This window comes from Camelus dromedarius, chromosome 12 (assembly GCF_036321535.1).
Source record: "Camelus dromedarius isolate mCamDro1 chromosome 12, mCamDro1.pat, whole genome shotgun sequence".
NCBI classification, from domain to species: domain Eukaryota; kingdom Metazoa; phylum Chordata; class Mammalia; order Artiodactyla; family Camelidae; genus Camelus; species Camelus dromedarius.
The window spans coordinates 30,035,946-30,059,150 of NC_087447.1; the positions used below are offsets into that span (position 1 = coordinate 30,035,946).

The 23,205-nt window shown below is 36.7% G+C and overlaps 1 protein-coding gene across 4 annotated transcripts in view; it reads right to left on the reverse strand.

The window, feature by feature from the left end:
• Nucleotides 1-23,205, reverse strand: part of ANO3 (anoctamin 3) — a 360,413-nt gene that overhangs the window by 235,932 nt on the left and 101,276 nt on the right. For 3 of the 4 annotated variants that reach the window (XM_031459864.2, XM_064492497.1, XM_064492495.1), the window contains exon 2: nucleotides 20,854-20,928. In XM_031459864.2, coding sequence (XP_031315724.2) covers nucleotides 20,854-20,928 — 75 coding nt within the window. Of the gene's footprint in view, nucleotides 1-3,055; nucleotides 3,237-20,853; nucleotides 20,929-23,205 lie in introns of those variants that run through there. The other variant, XM_064492496.1, reaches the window with a different exon arrangement.

Sequence of the window (23,205 nt, forward strand, 5' to 3'; positions counted from 1 at the left end):
GAAGAAGGAGGTTTTTGCAGTAATAGGTTCAGGAATGAAAGTGTTCTTGATAATGCCACCGCTAAGCACAGTGCCTGGCATATAGGAAGAGCCTGCTAAATCTGGGTTGAGTGGATAGCGAATAAATGCAATTTATTTGCAATGGAATTTTAAAATTATGAAAAGAATTGAATATCTAAATTTAATCTATGGGAATTTGGGGGAAGGTTTTCTGAGGGCTGGGCATATGAGTTGAGTAGTTTGTGATTGTAATTTAAGACCATTGTAAGGAATCCTTCAGTAGTCTGGGATCCAGTTTTCCTTAAGAAAACCCCAAAGTAATCAAATGGATTGAGACTAAGGCATAAAGATTAACCAATTACAAGGAAGCCACTGAGGGTTTCTTTTACTCCTAAGAAGTCAGAAAAGATATAAGCCCGGGAAGAAGAATAATAACTATTATTATTATTTACTATATCTTTGAACCCTGATTGTGTGCCAAACTGCTAAGTACCTTACAACTTTGCAACATACATACTATTATTTTCATTTTACAGAGGTGATGATTGAGGCTTTGAGATATTAAAGAACATAACTAGAACATGTAGAATTAAAATCCAAAGCCAAAAATGAACATAAAATCATAGATTAACTTAAGGAGAAATTTGGTTTTGAATATAGTATTTTATTTCACAGATAACTTTTCTGGCTTCTATATTGATTTATTTAAAAACACTGAATAGTATCAGTGAAGGAATTTGGTCTATGATTGATTACTATGCATTTCTCACATATGGGAACATCTTCAAGCCTGCTGAGAGTTTAATTATTGAGGGTATCTGTTTTTCACGTTTTATAATAATGATGTTTTCTGGATATCTCGGGCTATTTCTAGGTATTATAAAGTTAAAATTAAAATAAAAAAAGACATTGATATCACTTGATCAAAACAAAAATAATCTCCATAAACTAGTTTGCTAAGCTAAATTATTTCCCAAAAGTGAGCTAAAAGCAGGGCTTTCCTCTGATCTAGGAAAAAAAATCACCTCTGCTGTCACATTGCACTTACCCTTCCCATACAACAGAGGAAAGCCATAGGGGTCAGGTGTTCAATCTTTTCATATTTATATATGAAGCAAAGTCCAAAGAAGTTAAACAATTTGCTCAAGGTTTTTAAGCTAGTTACAAAGGCGAGTTTAGAACTTAGGACTCCAGAGTTCCAGTACAGAATTTTCTCCACTTTAACATGCAGTTTTCAGGATAATGTTATGGTGAAAAGCACCCCTAAAAGTTTTCTGTCCTATGCCTCCTGGGTTAGAAAGCATCTAGAATAGTATTTCGCTCCCCTTTCGTTGTAAAATTCACATAGCTAATCCTGAGTTTGGTTATGTCTTTTCGGAGCGCCCATTCTGGGTTAAAAAGCACTTAACCAGAACCACTCTAATGGAGCTTCCTTCCCCATCCCTCCTCTCCAGCTTATCCTTCTGTTACAGTTGCCTTCCGTGCCAAAAAGTAAAGAAGGATTTGAAAATAAATGGCTCATAATGCATCATAAAGGAAACAATATGAAGTTCCAGGAATTGCATAATTTTTCATCACTCTGAGCAATGACAGTTGGTCCTAAAGTTGGCAATTATTTGCTCGTAAAAATACAGTATGTGCCCACACATAGTAAGTTGTGTGGGGGCCATTTCAAGATTCCAGGTCCCATAAATAAGTCACTCATAGCCATGCATGATAGGAAGATATTAATTGTATGAAGCTGATGTAAAGTTCCTATAATTGTCTTCATTGTGAAAGCTGTATGTGTTGAAAATAATGATTAAAGAGAATACAATGTCTTGAACAACTGAATTTTGTTTGGAACATTTAGATTTACCTTAAAGCAGAACTGCATAGTAGCTGAAATTTCTGTCTACCCAGACAGTCTCTCACTGCATTCCCAATTTCAACATATTTGCAAAAGAACCTAGAGAACTTGGACTTGAACTGAGTATAAAATTATGGAATTCAAAGCTCACTCAGTCCAATGTTCTGCCTAAAGCAGACATCCCTACTAAAGTACCTCTTGTATATTCACCAGTTTTTGCTTCAAAAAAGGCTACAATGATCTACATAGAAATAACTGTTGACCAAAAAACATATGAATAACATCTGGGTGGAGGGAGTAGGAATATTTAAAGATTTACTTCACTTTGCATGAGCAAATTTACCATTCCATAATTCACATATCTTAGGTACCATATGGTGAACTACGGCATAATTACCATTAATTCAATAAGATGGCAATTATGTTGTTTAATAATTTTTGGACAAACTCCAGAAAACTGCAAATATATCCAAAAATACATGTGCTCTATGAAAAGCCTTTTAAATAAAATAAGGAACAAGGACAAAAGGGTGAAAATAACTTGGAAAAAAAATCTTGATTTGACTATGAACATATAGACTCATCACTGCATCCAGAGAGAAACTTGAAGAAGCTAAGAGAGATAATATAAAGGCCCTACAAGAGGAACCTACCAACAATAGCAAAAACCTGAACCCAGAAACAAGCGTAGGACACAGGAAACATTAAGTTTTCCAGAAAGTTTCAGAGCCCCTTCAACAGGCCAACTTCTGGAACTGTCCAAAAATTCATTTATCCTAGGATTGTGTAAAAGCATCTCAAATAGGAAATCTGCTTATGTGAAGCTTATTAGACATTTGAATCACAGACTGGGGCAAACCTTGTCCAGTATTTCTGACTTCAAAGCTCGATTGAGTTGATAGGACAACACTGCTAAGCTGGTTTACTGCAATGCATTGAAACAGACTTAGCAGAGATATACATTAAATCAAGTCCCCGAAATGACGAATTCCGCTTCTCCCAGAGACCGTGCGGAGGCTCAGAAATCAGACTCATCTCGGATGCAGAGTGAAGAGGCATTAAGAAAAAGAACAATTTTTTTTAACTTCACGTAATTCTCCACCTCTGCGTCGTGTTAGCCTGGAAAGGGTGCTCCTACACAACTACAAGGGCATGCAGAGGGGGACGTGACGCCCACAGGGAGGGGGGACCAATACTCCCACTGACCTTTTTGCTGTTTAAAGGACTGAATCGAGCCTGAATGGTGGACCATTTTCACTCAGTGCGTCCCCGCCGGTTTAGGAAGCTGTCCGAGAGGGAAGCGGAGGGTCAGTAGCCAGACTCTGTGAGAAGCTCCAGGGCTCAAAGCAATCCCGGAACATCCGCGAGCGCACTGCAATCCGACACCTGCTTTAGCCGGCACTTGGCTCCCCAGGCTGCGCGCCCACCGTTGTCGTGGCAACGGCTAGGGCGGTCCAGCGTCCAGCTCCCCTTAGCGGCTACTCACGGAATAGCCCCGCATCCCCAGAGTGTCCAGTGCCGCAGTGTGGGTGGGCGTTATGCGGGTTATGCTGGGCTGGCGGGGGGTGGGGAGGTGCTTTTCCTAGTGACTGTAAGTAAATCCGAGCAAATCTCTAGAACCATTAGTAATTCCCTCTTTAGCAAGTTTTGATAGCCTCACAAACACTGATTTTCTAAAAGTTGGTCTGTAACACCGACACAGACAGGCAAAGTTGGTTTCTGCTCTGAGAGGAATGTAATGGCAGATGCAGAGGTGCTTTTGTCTTTTCCTCTTAAACTTGAATATGGAAAATATGGATAACCTCCACTTATCCAGTAGAATGGTTTTATTAGATAAACAATGTTAGATGTCTGGCACACTGCACTTGAATTTTCCTCTTGTATTTCAGCTACTGAGACCTTGAATCATGTAAGATAGTGACTCTGGACCATTTCAGCTACTAAGTAACAGGTGCTGAAAAAAACACTATCTGCTATTTAATTTAGTCCACATAAAAGCCCTATTAAGTGGGTAGACTATTGTTACACGAATATTAGAAAAGACACTGAAGCCCAGCACAACAAAGAATTCTCAAGATCATGTAAAAGAACACCTTACTTGAGAGAGAAAGGCGCCTGAGACCCAGAGACATACAGTCACTTTCAGAAGTCCAACCCATAGTGGCCAAAACAGGAACCAGGAGCCTGCTCAACACATTTTTCAGTTCAGTCTTTTTTCCTCTTACCACTGCTGCCTGATTCAAACTTCTTAAGTTCCTCCTGGAAGATGTAATGTATTACTGAACAGACACACACAGCAGAAGAGTCTATCATTTCCTGAGTTTAGAAGTTTAATGAGATCAACTCAGAATCAGGTGAAAGAGCCAAATAAAGGTAGATGAAAAAGGTGAACAGACTTCAGAATTTTCAGGGGGAAGGTATAGCTCAGAGGCAAAGCACATGCTTAGCATGCAGGAGGTCCCAAGTGCAATCACCAGCACCCCCATCAAAAAGAAAGTTGACTAGGGGAGGGGGCAGCTCAGTGGTAGAGTGCCTGACTAGCATTCAGAAGGTCCTGGGTTCAATCCCCAGTACTTCCACTTAAAACATAAGTAAATAAATAAACCTAATTATCTCCTCCCCTAAAAAAAGGCATTCGAAATTTTCAAAACCTCAAGTAGGCTGAGCAACTAGCATATGCTCTTTGATTTTACCTGTGGTTCATGATACAAGGGCAGTAAAGGGAATGGGAGCTTTGAAGAAGCAGGTTGTTCCAGTTATATACGGCTACATAACAAACCACTCTGAAACCAGAGGCTTAAAGCTACAATTTATTATCTCACATGGTACTTTATGGGTTGGCTTGGCTCAGCCTGGTGGTTCTGACTCAGAGTCTCTCGAGATTTTAGTGACTGAGCTTGAAGCCATCTGAAGCAAGAAGAGAGAAATTGGGTTCCACTCTCAGTGGGAGGCATAGCAAAGGATGTGCAGCCTTTTTTTAAACAAAGTATAATGGTCCTACAGAAGGATCATGTTGAGCATTCAGTAAGATCCCAGCATGCAGACACTTAAGAAATACTTGGCTATGAAGAATGAACTCAATGTGAAGTTATCTTGAACTCAAGATTTGTAACAAAACTTAGAGACTATTTTCGCAAAGGCTTCTTTTTCAGATAATTTGTACAGAAGAGGGCACTGAAACCTAGTGCAGTAAATGACTTGCCTGACAATGTTTCTGATATGTTTTGTTCATTTACTTAGAATTCTAATACAACTCAACTCATAGGTCATTCTGATACAACTCAACTCACTGGATTGTAACACAACTCTATGGTCATGAGTGAGGATTAAATTAAAATGTTTTTCTAATTTATGACAGGAAACTAGTACCCAATACGTATTAGATACTACATTATGATTATGATCCCTGCAGATTTGATATTCTTTTAAAAATCCTTTCAAATCACTGGGATCAGAATCAGAAACATTTTTGAAATGTGAGCATTAATTCAGTTCATGACCAGGAAGAATAACTGAAAGAATTAAAAGCATCTGGTTCTACTCTGCACTTCCATATATAGGTAACATCTTCCATTTTCTAGAACCTCTTCTTTCTACTGATGTCTGATTTTGTCCAACCACAACACAGCAGGAGCCAAGCATGTGTGAATTGGAGATAGGAATGAGGTAAGAATCTGAACCTCATTAGAAAGATTTTAACCTCATTATTTTTTTAAAAGTAGTTTGGCATGATTTCTAACACTCTTGCACTCAAACCTCTGTAGTATAGCTATGATTAAATTATCTTCTCATAAAGTTGATTGTTTTAATTAGAAACATTTTAGGCTGGACTGACAGATTGACTAGCAGGGGATTCAAAGAACATCTTTGCTTGTTTTAAAATCAGTCTTTTAAGGAAGGTTGCTAGAGGAACAGCTTTGTGAGGGGCCTAGGAAATTTCAAGCACCATCTGCTTTACAGGAAAGGCAATGCAAAGAGAAGGAAAGGCTCTGTGTGTGTGTGTGTGTGAGAGAGAGAGAGAGAGAGAGTGTGTGTGTGTGTGTGTGTGTAAAGAAAGAGTATGTGTGTTTTCGAAGTGGGGAGTGCAGAAAGAGGGGTTTGAGCAACGACTTTTCTGAAAAATAAATCTTCTATGATTTGATAAGGAGTCGTATTTTATACTGACATCTCCATTGCAAAAAGTTGAGGAATGAATATTAAATGGCCTTATTAGGGAAGGCTAAACTGTTGGTTTGGTTTTTCTTACTATTTCTGGTTTCAAACTTCTTTCTTCAAATTTTAATGATGAGAAATATTTATTTTATATAATTTTCAGTGAGGAGGCATGATTAATACCATATATAGTATAATCTTGACTATATTTTGAAAAATAAGAAAAAAAAAGACTGGAAAGAAACATACCAAAATGCCCAGAATAATTACTTTTGCAAGTTAGGATTAAGTGTTTTTTTTTTTAAATACCTCCATGTATGTTTGTCATGTTTATACTTTCTACAAAGTACATAATGTAGATTTTATATAGATTATATACACATATCTTTAAAATCGCTTCATGTCTCTATTTCTACAGACAGAACTACAACTCCAATTGTTGGATCCTGGCTTTTTTTTTTTTTTTTTTGAGGTTTCTGCTGCATTTGCCCTCCCACAGCTCACCACCTGTCTCCTGTCCTCCGTAAGTAATTAATTTATCAGGCCCCCATGCTAACTGTTGCCTCCCAGAGAGGTAAAGGACTCTGCTCTTTACATAACTGAGAGGGCTGTATTCCTTTGAATTCCAGAATATGACTGCTCAGCTCAGTCAATTGTGAGTTTCCCTGTATTGTGCTCTATTACAGGAATGTAGAGAGTTCTGTTGTTACCTCTGTGGGTCTTGAATCACAGACTTAATTGAAACTGAAACTGCCAATTCTGTTTTTATTGTCTAAATATAAACAGAATTAGAGATAGAAATTCTTTCTGTGGTTATTCCATTTCTTGAATCCAGTTATTTAAGGTACTAATGGGCAAAATGAAATAGCCAAGTCACGTTGGTGTGGGTTTATCTGCAAAACGTAAGGAATAGAGAAGGCATGATCTCCCTGGGAGACCCTATTAGTGGAAGACTATGGTCTCCTTCAGAGAAGACTGAGTGTAGAATAACTGTTTCTTTAGACACCAACGTAGTTCCTATCACACAAGCTTAATAAATGCTTACTAATGAATAATAAAGGAAGCAATGAATTTTAAAATGTAAGATGACTTCAAGAAAAATGCTTGTTTAGTGCCCTGAGCAGTTGTCTTCTTTCTTAGGCAAATACAAGTCCTTAATTGCCTTTCAAGATTTGCATGCAAGACTATGGATTTTCCTTTCTTTGTGATTTTATTTATTCCAGTTGGATAATTTTATAAAAACTGTTTTTGTTATGTTGTGTTGAAAATCTAACAAAGTAATTATTATTGATTTATTTTCTACATCTGCTCATCTTTGTAAGCTCTCAAACTGATACTCTGGTCATATCAACTACTTACTCTACTATATTTTGGTGAATTTGGTGCTTTTGAGCACAGCTGCTACTCAGCTGGTCTTGGTTCTGGGTGTGGCTAGAATCACTTCTCATAGCTTCATGCCTCTGCCTGACTGGTGCACGCCTATGCTCTATGTAACTGGTTGTTTGGGTGCTTATCAGTAGAAAGGTAGAAATGAAGGTAGATTTTATAATTACCAATTTATTTTCAGAGATAATGTATGCTTGACCCCTGAGAAGCTAGGGTGGCTGGTTGTAAACAAATTGTGGTCTCTATTTGAACATAACCAATCCTGCTGGAGCAAGGAATGTGCCGGCTGGCTTGCCATTTGTCCAAAGATATTAACAATGTAATACTAAGCAATCCTTTAAAAAATATAGTGTGTATGAATTTTTTTTTACTGGAAAATGTTCCGGATACATTTTTTTATTAGTCAAAAGCAGACTTAAAAATAGTATTGTAGTGAGATCAACTTTTGCAAAAAATTATATATGCAAGATCTATTTATAATGGTGAAACTCAAAATATAGATAAGTCTATATGGAGAAGACATGAATGAATTAAATGTCTGTGTTTATTTTTGTTTTTTTACTTACTGATATTTTAACCTTATTCTCCATCTATTCCTAGAGTGACCTTATATTCTGGGTTGCCTTTTGTCATAGTGTAATTATTAACAGCCTCAAACTATAAAAAAAAAGTCCTTTTTTGGACAGTAAATTATGTAGTCACCTTAACCATCAAATCTGTTTTACTTATATCAGAAAAACAAATGCAAAAAAAAAAATGCTAACGGATAACAGGTATTTTAAAATAATCTGTATAGAAATAGTCATTATGCTATTTTGATCCAATAATAGTATAGCTTTGAAATTGAAAAAAAAAATCAGCACTTGGCTATGGAAGCCCACTTTTTAACCCAGCAGAAAAAGGTAGAAGGAGGGCATTACTTGGGAGTCTCAAGGCCACACACTTATCCTGGTGTATAAATTGGAATGCTAACAGTGTGAAAATCACTTTGCCTTCTTGGCCCAAGGTGTCTCATCTATAATAAGACTGATGGATTAGATACTCCCTAAGGTCTGTTCTGCTCCTCATATTCCAGGATTCTTGTCTGCTGGAAGAGAATTTCATGTGCTCTGACTTCAGAAATGTAATCCATATGGCTAGCTTGATCAGGGTTATTCCTCTTTCTCCTCTGAAGGAAAATAGCAGAAACGGTACAGAAAATCCTCACTGATGCAAACTACAGATAGAAGTATTGTGCTACCTGAACTGGAGTGCATCTGAAATTAAATACTGTAGTATAATAAAGAGACAAAGAGTTTGCCAAAACAAAAGTTATAGGATGAAAATGTTACTGAATTAATTATTTAATGAGACACCATTGAATTTAATTAAAAAATAAATACTGGCTACTTGAAACCATGTATGTATTAGTAATCAATATGTCAGTTATGAATAGCCCTGGTATTCGTTAAAGTAAATCTAAAGAATCTATTTTAGCATCACTGAATACTTGATCACATCATGTCACCTTGAAAACAATCAGTAAATCATATTTTATATTAAACAAAGGTCTTCTTCCTCCATTTCTATAATTTCTACATGTAATAGGAGAAAACCACATATTTTCTTTTCAGTACATTTAACAAATATATACTGGAATCAATGTACCAAATTCAGCCAGGATATATAATTTTAGTCTTTGCAAGCTTTACATGAGAAGAAACAGTACATCTTTCTAATTACTTTAAGAATAGACAGCAAATGGTTATATAAACCTTGTATGTTTGAAGTTCCAAGTCTTCCAAGTTTGTGGTGTTTTATTGTAAAATAATGGTTGAACATTTGGAAAAAAAATACAGTGTTACATTTTACGCAATAAAAACAAAATCTGCATATGGTCTCTTTCAGGAAAGTTTGTTAACGCTAGTGACTATATTTTCCAATCCCCAAATTAGGTTTTGTCACTTGGGAATCGCTAAAATACTGAGTAAAGAAAACTGAAAGTAGACTGACAGCAGACTTTTTAATCTGCAATGCTGGAAACTAGAAACCAGACTGGTGATGAAAATGACTTCATTCCGGAATCACATATCTAGATAAGAGAAAACTTATTGTCAAGTATAGGAAGACACTTAAGGATCTGCAATAATTTGAGGAATGTATAACTTTTATGATTTGTTTGATTAAACACTTAAGGAACGACTCTACTGCAAAAAAAAAAAAAGAATCAGAAGAGATACCTCAAGATAAAAGAAGAGTAATATACACTATATAATAGTATCGTACGTTTATATATTTATCTATCTAATTAAATTCAAGTGACTAATAGTATACTTTCCAGGGATACTTACTATAAAAGCTATTAAAAGGTATTGAAATAAAAGGAAACACTATTAAATGAATTCTAATTAGTTACTAATTCTCTCAACGAATCTAGGTAGTCGTGAGTGGGAGAAGTCTAATGAGAGAAGGGAGAATGAAGAAGGAAAGATGAAAAGTTAAGAATACTCTTAAGATCTTCTTTTATTGAGGACGAGATAAAAAAGGGGCAAACAGAAGCATGTATCTTAATAGACAAAATAATTTGGTTTAAAGCATCTGATTATGAGAACAAGGAAAATGAAAGTAGTATTTAACGAATGGGCAAAGAATAGTGAATTGTTCAAGGAGAGAACAAATGAAATATATTGCACCTTGATCAAACCAGGAAAAACAAGGAAAAGGAAAACACATATTCAACAATGGACATAAATAATAGATTCAAAACAAAATGAAATGAATAAAATCAGGTCTATTAGCCAATATTCCAAATATGAAGACTCATTTCTTTCCCACTAAAAAATAAATGTATTGGGTTAAAGGCAAGATATGCACTTTCTAATAAATAAAAATATTTAAGGGAAAGTAATAAAGTGGTGGTCAAAGTGATTCAAGGTAAATGCAAATAAATTTAGCAATATTAATATCAGTCAAGACAGAATTTCACATTAGAAGAAATAAAAGGTTAAAAAGGCATATTATGTAAAGATAAAAGTATAATTTATGAGTAAGATATAACAGCCATATATTTATGCACCAAACTGTATAGCTTTTAATACAAAAGGAAAACTGTTAGACAATCAAGAAATTAATAAATTTTTAAGTGTAATGGGAGATTACCTATACTTCTCTAAAAATGTAAACAATATAGGAGACCAAAATAAACAAAGAAAGAGCTAGATGACTTACTACAATCAATGAACCTAATTTAACAGGAGTTTATAAGAATATATATTATCTTTGTATTTTGTGAACAAACTGTCACATCACCTTTTGTGTCAACATCACAAAGCTACAACTATGTTTTGCAGAATTGCCTTCCCTGTGTGGTTCCAGGTTAAAGCTAATCAGGAGAGAAATTTGTGCATGTCTAGGAAAGCTGAAGGCAAGCAGCAGCCACTGCACTTTGAAGGTCGCCGAGTTTACAAGCAATGAGAGAATGACACAGAGGTGCATACAGACTCTAGCTAGCCTGTGTTCTTCCTGGCACTGGGTCCAGCTCTTTTTTTCCTACAGAAATGCCGCCACCACCAGGTACCCAGGCAATAGCTGTTCCCTGGGCTGCCCCACCAGCGCTCTGTTACAGTCCCACTCCAGATTCCCTGACTGTCTGCCAAGCCAGTGCTACAGAAGGGCTGGTTAGTGGCTTTTATCATATACTCCAACATCCCTTTTTGGACCATTATTCTGAAAATCTCCTATAGCTCGGTAAATTACAATTTCTAAAATAAATCCCTATTCCATAATACTTAAAGTATTCTCATTCGGCTTCCCTGATTAAACCCTGACTGATAAATTTAAAAGAGAAAGAGAGAAAGAGAGGGGAAAAGAAAAAAAAAACGTAACAGGAAAGAAATGTACTTACAGACCACATTCTCAGATCAAAATCTAAAAAAAGTCATAAATAATTTAAAACAGGGAAAATATTTTCTCTGGTAATCAGGGAAGTATAAGTTAAAATAACAGAGCATATTTTCAAGCTCTTCACATTAGCAAAAATGGAAAGGAGCCATGATACCTATTTTTATAGGGGAAGTTGAGAAAAGAATCCTTTCATACATTGCTTTGGAATTGTAAAGCATGAGTGCCTATTTTAACCAATAATCTACTCCTAGAAGTCTATCCTGCATAAACACAGCAGCCATAAATAATGACCTATATGTCAAGGTGTTTATGGAAGCATCGATCTTGGTGGAAAAACACTGGAAACAAAACTCAGACTCAGCAATGCAGTAAATTATGATTTATCTTACCATGAAATCTGTCTGATTATTTGGACAGGGATAAAATATATACAAAGCTACATACTAGGTTGTTAACATGGGTGTAAGTGGGTTTATATAGCTGGAAGGAAGAAAAGGAGAAAAGGAAACCAAAAAAAAAGAGGGAAAGAAAAATGACTATATATTCAAAAGCATGTATATAACCACATTTATGCATTTATTTAAATGTGTATATGTATGGCTAAAACAAAATTAAACATTAAAGAAATTCTTATAATCTGGTCCAACTTAATTTATTCACCAGATTTCTCTTGATTCCCCAGCACAAACGCTCAGTTTGGGTCAGAATATATTCCTTGATCTGCCTCACAAAGACAACCAAAAATACTTCTGTTTTCTCTTGTGGGAATGCTCTCCACCTGCTGTTCATCACCCAAGTCCTCCAAGGCACAGTTGACGTGCCACCTCTTCCCTGAATACGCCAGCCCACACAAAGTCTCTTCTGAACTTCTCTATCCTTACTCAGTAATTCAGCACTTTATTATATAGAATTATGAGTTATTCTCTGATCCTTTTATGCCAGTTAGTCATGTCTCCCCAACTATTAGTCCTATTCTTTTAGTTTATTTCTCTTAACAGATGCATCACCAAATTGTACCTTTAGTGTAGGGATTGCTATGTATAGTATAATGCTTGGTCTTTGGTTTCCAAATAGGGAGACAGGAAAGTATGCAGCCTTGACCTCAAAAGCTCTCAGTTAAAATCTGTGCTGTTATTTCCTAAGGGATATGCCTGAGTACATTTTATTTCTCTTAGCCTTAGTTCCAGTATCTATAAAATAGGTCTCTAAAGCTTAATACAAAACTTTAAAATAGCCTGGATTACGGAAGGAGTTCTGATGTTAGAGTCAGCTAACCTGGCTTTGAGTCTAGACACTGTAACAGTTTTATCTCACGTAGCACCCAGAAATTATGTACTTGTCTCTCTGCATTCATGAGATTTTGTTCTGTCGATAGTTATGACACACGTACTAACCAGCACTAATGGTAACACACAATTTATTTCCCTAACTGGCATACTTTTTAGTATGAAAGGGGAACTATTAGTTATTATGATGGGCGGGACAACAAGTGTAAACAGGGATTGTCCCTGGTAAATTAGAACCTCATGGTGATCACATTTAGAGCAAATATTTGAGCAACAGCTACCTCAATTGTGAGCAGCAAGAGATAATTTTATTCTCTATTTACGTTTTCTGTTCTCAAAACTGCCCCTAGTGGAGAGGAGAGGTCTTTAGTAAAACAGAATAAAGAGACAGACTGTGTTAGCATAACTCATCATCCCCTTGATGAAGGGCAGTCAATATTAACAGGGCTACACTTTCTTTATCTAGTTCCCTGTCAGACTCCTGAAGGGTATAATGCAGAGGTATCAGGTTTATAGACAAAGGACAAATGTGGCTTTAGGGTTGTTTTATTAAGCTTACATAGTACTTTACTTTTTTTTTCTTTTAAGGATTCAAAAGTATTGCCAATATTCTAAATTGAGGAATTTCGGTAAATATCCTCATTTTCAAATTCTCTTGAAAAACTGGGGACATGTGTTAAAACTGAAACTTCATTATCACTTGTCAACGGTCAAGTGGAACTGAATTGTTCAGTGCCTCCTCTCTCCAATTCATCACACTTCTCCTGAAGTTGAGGTTTGGTTTCTTTTATCCTTCCCTTTGTGATATTTTGAACTGCCTGCCTAACTCACTCACACTTCCTGCCTAGACCCTTAAAGATTTAAGCTGTTGTGAGCTTCACGTGAACCCCCTTCCAGCAGCTTGCAGCAGACTTTCAGAGCGGTGCTACAAACAAGGAGAGCCGAGAGTTAGAGAAACTGAGGAGATTTTAAAAGGGAGACTAGGAAAGAAGAGTGGACTCTGCCCAACTGAAGTAGACCTTTATGGACTGAGATAGGAAATAATATATAATACCTAACTATTTATGATTGATAGCTAGCTAGATGGACTGATCATCTGAACACCATAGGTAAGTGCGATCATCTACAGATCTTGTTTTCCAAATAACATACTTACAGACCTGCCTAGAATTTATAAAAAAGGATACAAAGATTACATGTCAAATAAAAAACAATCATATTTATTTAACTCATAAAACTGTTGGAATTAAACTCAGTAATAAGTAAATGTGATTTATAAATTACAAATATGAAATGTTAAATGCCTTGATGATGATAATGGGTCTACATTTATAGAAAAAACTATTTGGTTTGGGAGGTTGATTATTTCTTGCTTCTTTACTTATTCACTGAACACCTCTTGTTAAAATGGAGAGAAAAACTCATTAAGTAATTACTACTATGACTTGGATTGGTTTATCACGTATCTAACTTATTCCCTGTAATCCCTGTTCCCTGAACACTGTAGTCCCAAAGAGGGAAGAGCCAAGATCTCTGAGCACCAGACAGATTTGCAGCAAGGGCCCTGGACAATCTGAGCTTTGGAAAGTGGAGGTATCGATATACAGAAGACAAAGAAAGAGTAAAAGAGGGAAGAGAAAGATGGCCAACTTGCCATTCTCATTTATCACACCAAGGGGCCAGCTCACATCTCTGCACGGCATTTCTGAAAATCCAGTTTTGGCAACGGGAATTTTATGTGCTGCTTCACTTACAATATTAATAACATTAATGAGTAGAATAACAATAACTAACATTAATGGGAGCTTAGTATGCTAAACACTTATCTCAACTCTCACATTAGCCATATGAGGTCAATACTATCATCTCAAATTTATAAATCAGGAAATTGAAGAACAAGGGGATTAAGTAAATACTCAAAATCATACAGCTAAGGGAAAAGCATAACAAAGATTTGAACACAGATAATCTGACTCTAAAGCCCATGTAGTTGACTTTTATGCCACACAGTTGCTTTTTATTGTAAACACTTACATATTTTTCTCCTGCTGAATTTTCTATGTTGAGAAAATAACCCTGGCAGTCATGTTCCCTGTCTCTCTCTTTCTTCCCTGCATACTCCCTTCTTATGACATGAAATGATTTATGATAATATTTGATTTCTTATAAAAACATGAAACCTTGTTATAATCTGATCATAAAAAGTTTATATTTATATAACAATTTACAAATTATTTTATAATTCAATTGTTCTTACAGTGCTCAGAAAAATCTAGGTTTGTGAAGTATGTATTATCACCTTCATTTTCTTAATAAAAAATAGGAACCTCAAAGAAATTTGAGCTGCCAAAGTCACACTGCTATTATATGCCCCAGTCTGACTCCATCTTGGTTCTTCTAATTCTGAATCTAATGTTCTTTTCAGCCTCTCTTCATATACTTTCTCACCCAGCTTAATGTCTGTAGCAAAAAAGACTCACTACAATGCTGTGATAAATGAATAAGTGAGTGAGCACATGTCCTAGTAAAAGAAGATCACTCCACTGCACATATCTTTGTATAGATCTACTAGCTTTCTCTTATTCATAGATTAGAATGGCTACGTACTAAGACTGTGCTTTTCGAGGCTGCTGTTTAGAAACAAATGGTAAATAGGAACAACAGCGTCTGGTTTGTAACAGTGAAGATTCAATTACATTCTCCCTCAAGAATCTGGAATTAATTTAAAACAGATTTTCCTAAGAAAATGGAAGAAAAGTATATTCCTTTGATATTTAAGCATCTACCATATCCAGGAGAGTAAGTGCTGGAGAATAAGAGGAGGGAAAGTTGAAATAAATTAAAGGGAAAATCTGGAACAACATCTCGGAAGAATCATGTGAATCTCACTAGTGACTAAACCGGCTTTCATTAAGACAGGAAGCCCTCCCAGTCCCTAGTGTGGGGGGCAATTAGCGCTCTGCCTCACACCAGGGATGCGTATACCGTCGTCATGGGCTTGGCTAATGATTATCTTCAGAAGAACACATATAACAAAAGCAGAGACTGCCTTCTAAGGAGCTCAAGTTGATATTACGATTAACCCCAGGGAAATTAATACAGTACTGCATAAACTCCAGGGGATTCTACATATTAAGGACACACTACTCTGTAGTTCATCTCATCAGCAATGCTTTTGAGAACTATCATCTATCAGGCACTGTTCTAGGTACTGAGGACAGTGATCAAAACGGAAAAAAAAAATAAAGCAAAATTTCCTTCTCCCATGTAGGGGACAATCTAATTGGAGAATAAATGTAATAATATGAAAATAACAAAAGATATAGTATATTGGGTAAGTGCTTTGAAGAAAAATAAATGTCACAGAGTAGGGGAGAGGCATGCATATGATGGCAAGGGAAGGGTCACTCAGGGTCCCACCGAAGAAGTGATGTTTGATTGAAGTCCTAAAGGCAGTGAGGCAGGAAGCCATGCACATTTGGGTGAATACAGTGTTCCAGACAGAAGCCACAACAAATGTAACAGCCCAGAAGTAAGAAGAATTACCAGGAAGGGGAAATTAGTAGGAGATGAAATCAGAGGGTGGGTAGCTGGGTGTTGCAGGTCATTTTAAGTAAGGTCTGTACAACATAGGAAGCCCCTGGGGGTGCGGGTTCAGCAGAGGATTGACCGTATCTGATTTAGCTAATATTTGTTGCAGCTGCTCTGTCAGGGAGAGAGTGTGTGAGGGGTGGGAGGGTGTTTCACTTACCTGTGGGAAAGATGAAGGTACTCTGGACCAGAGTGGTGACAGTGAAAGTGATCAGAAGTAGTTGGATTATGCATACATTTTGAAGACAGAGTCACAGGATGAATTAACTAATTGTATGTGGGGAGTAAGAGCAAGAGAAGTATCAAGGAGACCATAAGGAGTTTGGGCAGAGTAATTGGGAAGGATGGAACTGTAATACAATCTCGATTAAAACAAACAAACAAATGGAACACAAAACCTATCTACCTTGTTAGCAAAAATTCAGACACATAGCACAATATTACTAACTATACCGTTGATCTCCAGAACTTAATCATCGTGCATAACAAGGTTTGTACCCTTTGACATATTCCCCTTTGCATATCCCCTTTCCCCCAGCACTTAGTAACCAACATTCTACTTAACCAGGGAAGGAAGGAAGGAAGGAAGAACAGGGCAGGAGAATAATCTTGGAGGTGACCGATGTGTTTATGGAATTGACTGTGAAGATGTTTTCATGCGTGTATACTTATCTCCAAATTCATCACGTTGCATACATTAAGTACAGCTTTTTGTATGTCAATCATACTTCAGTAAGTGATTTAAAAAAAAACAAAACATAAAAAGACAAATTCAACAAAACCTGCCTCCCCTGCTCACAGTAAAAAACAAACTAGTAAATGGCTTGACCATAAGAAATATTCAAAAACAGGTACAATGTACAGAGGATTGTTTCCATGAGGTTTCAGAGAGGAAGCAAGAGGTCTTCTCTAATAGGTCTTGGTCCTGGAGCAGGAAAAACTTGGAAGCCTAGGCTTTGCTAACAAGGAGACAGGTTAGCTCCTGGATGTCAATTTCTTCATTAGAAATGGGAATTCTTTGGTATTAAAAAAAACAACCTGAAATTTTTGTAGAGTAGGATAGAAAGGACATGTCACTTAATATCACAGGTGAATCTAAATGTAAAAATGTAGTTATTCATTTTCGATAAAAATAAGAAAGTCTGCGGAATTGCGGAATTAAAAAAAATCAACTTAGAGTTGCCTAGTAGTTATCCTTATCATCTTTCATAATTTATCCATCTATACACAGGGTTTTGATGATTTATCATGTGAGAAATCCTCCTCTTGGATATGTCTGAAGACAGACAAACAATACTCCTTTCCAACAATACTTCTAATTCTGATTTCCACAGTTGGTAGGAAATTTGGGGAGTTACTAATTCTTAGGATCACACCAATATCTGTGAATGCTCAAGAGCTCTGTTTCTTTAGGAGACAGACCTGGTTTTACATCCTTATCAGGGCAGAAGTAGCTGGATCACAGACACATGATGTCACCAATCCTCATTTCCCTAATCTGTATTCGCTAGTAGTCTTGGTCTCACAGAGTTGCTGGGTGGAATCAGTGATCCCACACAAAGGGTTTAAACAGTAGTTGGCACATGGAATAACTCAATAAATACCAGTTCCTGCTAATATTCTTATTGTCATAAATGTTATACAAGAACCTGTTTTTATTCATGTGAGTTTTCACTGATTCACTACTTCTTCTTGCTTATTTCCATTCCATAATCCATCTTTCTTTGGGTATGCAGAAACTGTTGATAATTTTCTCTATATACTACTTAATATAAGAAAACCATTTAGAGGCAAAACAGTGAGTGATGTTAAATAGTGAAGAAAGAAGATAACAGCAAACTTATACCACAGGTAAGCTAATCTACTGGTGGCCAAGTAACATCCAAAAGTGGCCTTTACTTATATATGTTGGGAGACCAATTTGCAGTTATAGTCGCAGAAATGTGACTTTGACAGAAAGAAGCACAAACTTTTCAAAGATAGAGTCAGGGTAGGGAAGTTCACAGGGTATATTAGTAACATCAATACAGATGTAGGGTAAACTGAATAACCACATGTAGAAGAGTGAAACTGAACTCTTGTACCACTCACAAAACTTAACTCAAAATATGTTACAGACTTAAATGTAACACCTGTACATGTAAAACTACTAGAAAAAAACATAAGGAAAAAGCTTCTTGATATTGGTCTTGACAACAATGTTTTGAATATGACAAAAACTGCAAAAAGGAAAGCAATAAAAGCAAAAATAAACAAGTGGGACTACATCAAACTAAAAAGCATGGGCACAGCAAAAAAAAAAAAAAAAAAAATCACCAAAATATAAAAGGCAGCCTATGAAAGAGAGAAAATATTTGCAAATCAGTTATCTGATAAAGAATTAATATTCAAAATATATGAGACTCGTATGACTCAATGGCAAAAAAATTGGATTAAAAATTGACAAAAAATGAATACATTTTTCCAAAGAAGACATACAAATGAGCAACAAGTACATGAAAAGATGCTTGACATTGCTAATCATCAGGGTAATGCAAATCAAAACCACAAGGAGATATCACCTTTTACCTGTCAGAATAGATATTATCAAAAAGACAAGAAATAGCAAGTCTTGGTGAAGTTGTGGAAAAAAGGGAACCCTCTGTGCACTGTTGGTGGAAAAGTAAATTAGCATAGTCACTATGGAAACAGTATGAAGGTTCCTCAAAAATTATAAAACAGAACTACCAAATGATCCAGCAATTCCATTTCTGGGTATATATCCAAAAGAAATAAAAACAGATTATCAAAGAGACATCTACTCCTTTACATTCATTGCAGCATTATTCACACTAGCCAATACATGACATGGAAGACATTCAGAAGATGTGATATATATAATATATAATATATATATAAGGGAATAAATGCATACATATATAATGGAATATTATTCAGCCATAAAAAAGGAAATCCTGCCTTTTGTGACACCATGAATGGATCTTGAGGGTATTATTCTAAGAGAAATAAGTCAGACAGGGAACGATAAATACTGTATGTTCTCACTTATATGTGGATTCCTAGAAACAGACAGTAAATGGTGGTTACCAGGGCACAGCTCAATATACCCATCTGGATTTGTTGTTGGGGTAAGGAGATCTCTTGGACCAGAGTAAATTCTTCTAAGTTGTCTAAATATTTGCCTCTCTGTTTTGCTTTCTTGTTTGAACTATCTACCTTCTGAGTGATCTATTCTCCATCTAACCCTGACAATTTAATTGGTTAACTTAATTAACCAATAACCAATAAAGTCATTAACCATTAGCTTTGGTCTTTCCTTTTATGACTGAACCTCAAAAAGAAGTTGATTACTAAGTATATTTTGCATTTATCTGATTTTATCTGTTGTGTGTTGGTTTTTATTAACTTTTGTTTACTTTTGACATTTAAAGATATTTAGGGCAGTTTGCTGTTTTATATACGTAGATATGTGTGTGTTCATATACATAAATTAAACCCTCACCATTTAAAAATCTATATTAAAAGTCCTATAAAAGAAATAAGTGTATATCAAATTGTTTGCAGTGGTTTTTACTGATTAATTTATTAATACTGAGATTACCAAGTTATTATTTTATAATATAAATGCATTTCTTAAAAATAAATGGCACAAAGAGTTTTGTATGTAGGATCCTGTATTAGACATTTATAAGTAAATGTAATTTCACTAGAAGGTTATGTAACCAAGTAGAACCCTGGGGGGGTCCTCCCAGGTCAGACCCCTCAATGTCCTCTGCCTGCCTCTTGTTTGAAGAAAAATTTTAGTCTCCCAGGCCTCCCCTGAGCCACAGAAGGCTGGTTCAAGAATTAACGATTGAAGGGGGAGGGTGGAATGGGAGTTTAGCATAAATAAGGTCCTGGGTTCAATCCCTAGTTCCTTCCTTAAAATAAACCTAATTACCACCCGCCCCCCCCCCCAAAAGAATTAATGATTAGAAGAATGTGAACATGTAGTAACAACAACAACAAAACAGCAGTTGGTCCAGAACAACTGGTAACAATTTAAACAATAGATCAGCCATATAGCAGTCACAGAATCTTTAGTTCCAACTTGAAGGACAAAGATAACAGTGTCTGATACACATTCCTGAGTTGCTTTGCAGATACTAAAAGCCTCACCAGATAAAAGAAGTTAACGGCATGATGACCATCAACATGTAGCCCCTAGACCAGCTGGAACCTGAGTATTGATGTTGTTAACCCCTGGGGAACCACCCTGTTACCTCACCATTGACCAGAGAATTGTGTACAAGCTGATCATGCACCCTGTAACTCTCTCCCTCACCTTGCCTTTAAAAACCCTTCCCTGAAATCCACTGGGGAGTTCAGGTCTTTTGAGCATTAGCTGCTCATACTCCTTGCTTGGCATCTGCAAAATACTGCACATTCTTTCACCACAACCTAGTGTCAGTAGATTGACTTTACTGCATGAGGATGAGTGGACCCGAGTTTGGTTCAGTAACAGGATAAAACTAAATACATTACAGATGTGAATGTGCTTTGCAAACTGCATGGTAAGTAAAGTGTTACACTGATAATTTATAATATGAATGTGATCCTGCAAACTTATGTTAAAATTTCACACCCCACAAAGACTCTGGAGTTGCTCCTCCATTACATTGAAGGACAAAGTTGGTGGGAGCACCTGAAACCATCCTCAAAACTCACCTCCATTGTATTTGCCTTTGGCAACCCACACACTCTTCTCAAGTCCAGGATTAGAAGAGCACAACTTCTGCAAGCCTGTGAGAAGGAACAAAAGAACAAGAAAAAAAATTGCTTAGAAAATCAATAGACCAGAAAAAAGAGTGGAAAATTATCATGGAAAAAAAGATCTTTTAATGTTGACTATAGCTGCTGTAAAACTACAATCTGGTATAGGTCAAATTAGTTATGAAGAAGTGTGTAGGAAGACACAACTTTCAGTAAATTGCATTAGAAACTAAGCAGGTGGGTAGATTCTATTTGCTGTTATGCAAGCTGATTGAGCTGTCATCTTTGAAAGAATGGCTAGATTTTCCAATTACATTTTCCCTGGGTAAGTAACACACTCTTCTAATATCCTGCCCACTCAACCAATCTTTGTCGTTGCTCACTCCCTGCTCTCCTTGTTACCATGCCTAAATCACCAGAATTCCCTGAACGTGACCTCAACTTCTTTGTCTCTGGAATTTTGCTCAATATGTTATCTGTGCCTAAAAGGCCTTGTCTACCAACCAAGTCAATGGAAAGTCTACTCTTCTTTTAAGACTCAGCTCTAAGACTACTTTCAAAGGCAATTTTTTAAGTGACACCACCATTTTAGAAATAATCAGTCTTCTATTTTAATTAAGAATTTTTACAGAAATGTTTCCAAGCCTTAAAAGATACCTAATAAGATATAATGGCCAGTACATTTTCATCACTCTAGCTATATGGCATCGGAGAGATAAAGATCTTGGATCTCATTTTTTTTTCTTCTGCAAAACAGGAATAATAGCCTTGGAATGTTGTTGTAAACATTAGAGTTTGTGCATGTTAATTAGCATTTGTATGTTAGTCCCTGGCATAGGTCTAGTTCGTGGAAAGTATTCAAAAAGTGGTAGCAATCAACAGCTTCTTATGCCTATAATTGTAGCAATTCCTTTATCTGTTTATCTCTCTCATTAGATAGTTGGTTCCTTGAAGGTAGATACCACACCTTTATTCATTTCTATTCCTTATCCCCATTCCCAATCTGTTGATGTTTGTCACAGTACCTAGTACTTTGCAAGTTCCTTTTTCCAATAAAAGTTTCCTAAGCTTATTCAATTAATAGATTATGTAGGTATGATGTTGTGATTTGTAAAAAGAAATATGTATTTGGTATGCCTCCCTGTTTCTGACACAGAGCTCCTAAAACCCTTGGGATTTCCTAAGTGATAAAAGCCTAAAGGCACCTTTTGTTATGTTAATGTGACAATTTCCAGAGAGCGCCTAAGGATGGGGGCTTAAATGCCAGAAGAGCCCACCAGGTGATCAGAGGGTTGCAAGTTCTAGTCCCTTCCCCAGGCATCCTGACATCTGGGGAAGGAAGAGCGGATGGAGACTGAATTTAATCACCAATGGCCAATGATTTGCTCAATCATAGCTGTGTAATGAAACCTTCATAAACCCCACAAGGGCAGGGTTCTGAGCGTTTCTGGGTGATGACCACATGGAGATTTGGTGAAAGTGGCATGCGTGGAGAGAGCATGAAAGCTCTGTGCCCTTCCCACACACCTTGCTCTACGCATCTCTTCTATCTGGCTGTTCCTGAGTTATAACCTTTTACAATAAACTAGTGATCTAGTAAGTAAAATGTTTTTCAGAGTTCTGTGAGCTTCTCTAGCAAATTAAACCAAACCAAAGGAAAGAGGGGCTCATGGGGAGCTCTGATTTATAGCCAGTTGGTCAGAAGCACCAGTAACAACTTGGGTTTGTGACAAGTATGTGAAGTGGGGTGAAGGGGCAGTTTTGTAGGACTGAGCTTATCACCTGTGAAATCTGATGCTATCTCTGGGTAGACAGAGTCAGAACTGAGTTGAATTGTAGGATATCCAATTGTTAGAGCAGGCAGATAGCTAGATATGAACAGAGAAAGGGGGGGTGCAGGCCAAATGACAGGAATTGGGCAAAAAGAAGGGGTGGGCACAGGCAAATCTAGGAAACCCTACATCATTGTGAACAACAAGGGTCCCTGGGCAGAGAAAGAAAAGCAAGAACTTTTGGGCTGATAAGTGGTCACACATTTTGGGGTGACAAGTGGCCTGGAGGCCGACAAAGAAAGATGGGAAAAGGCAGGAATCTTCAGTGTCTGAATGTAAGTAAGCATTTGCTCATTATGCCCTCATTTCAATAAAACTATCCTTGCAGATTAGAAGTACCCATCATGAACTCATGCCATGACGCTTCTGATTCACACTAAGAACAAAAATCCCTCTTCCCTTCGGGAAGGTGGAGTTGGGGTGAAAATCAGGGAATATGACCCCAAACCCTTCCCTCCCCGGTGAATATTCTGCT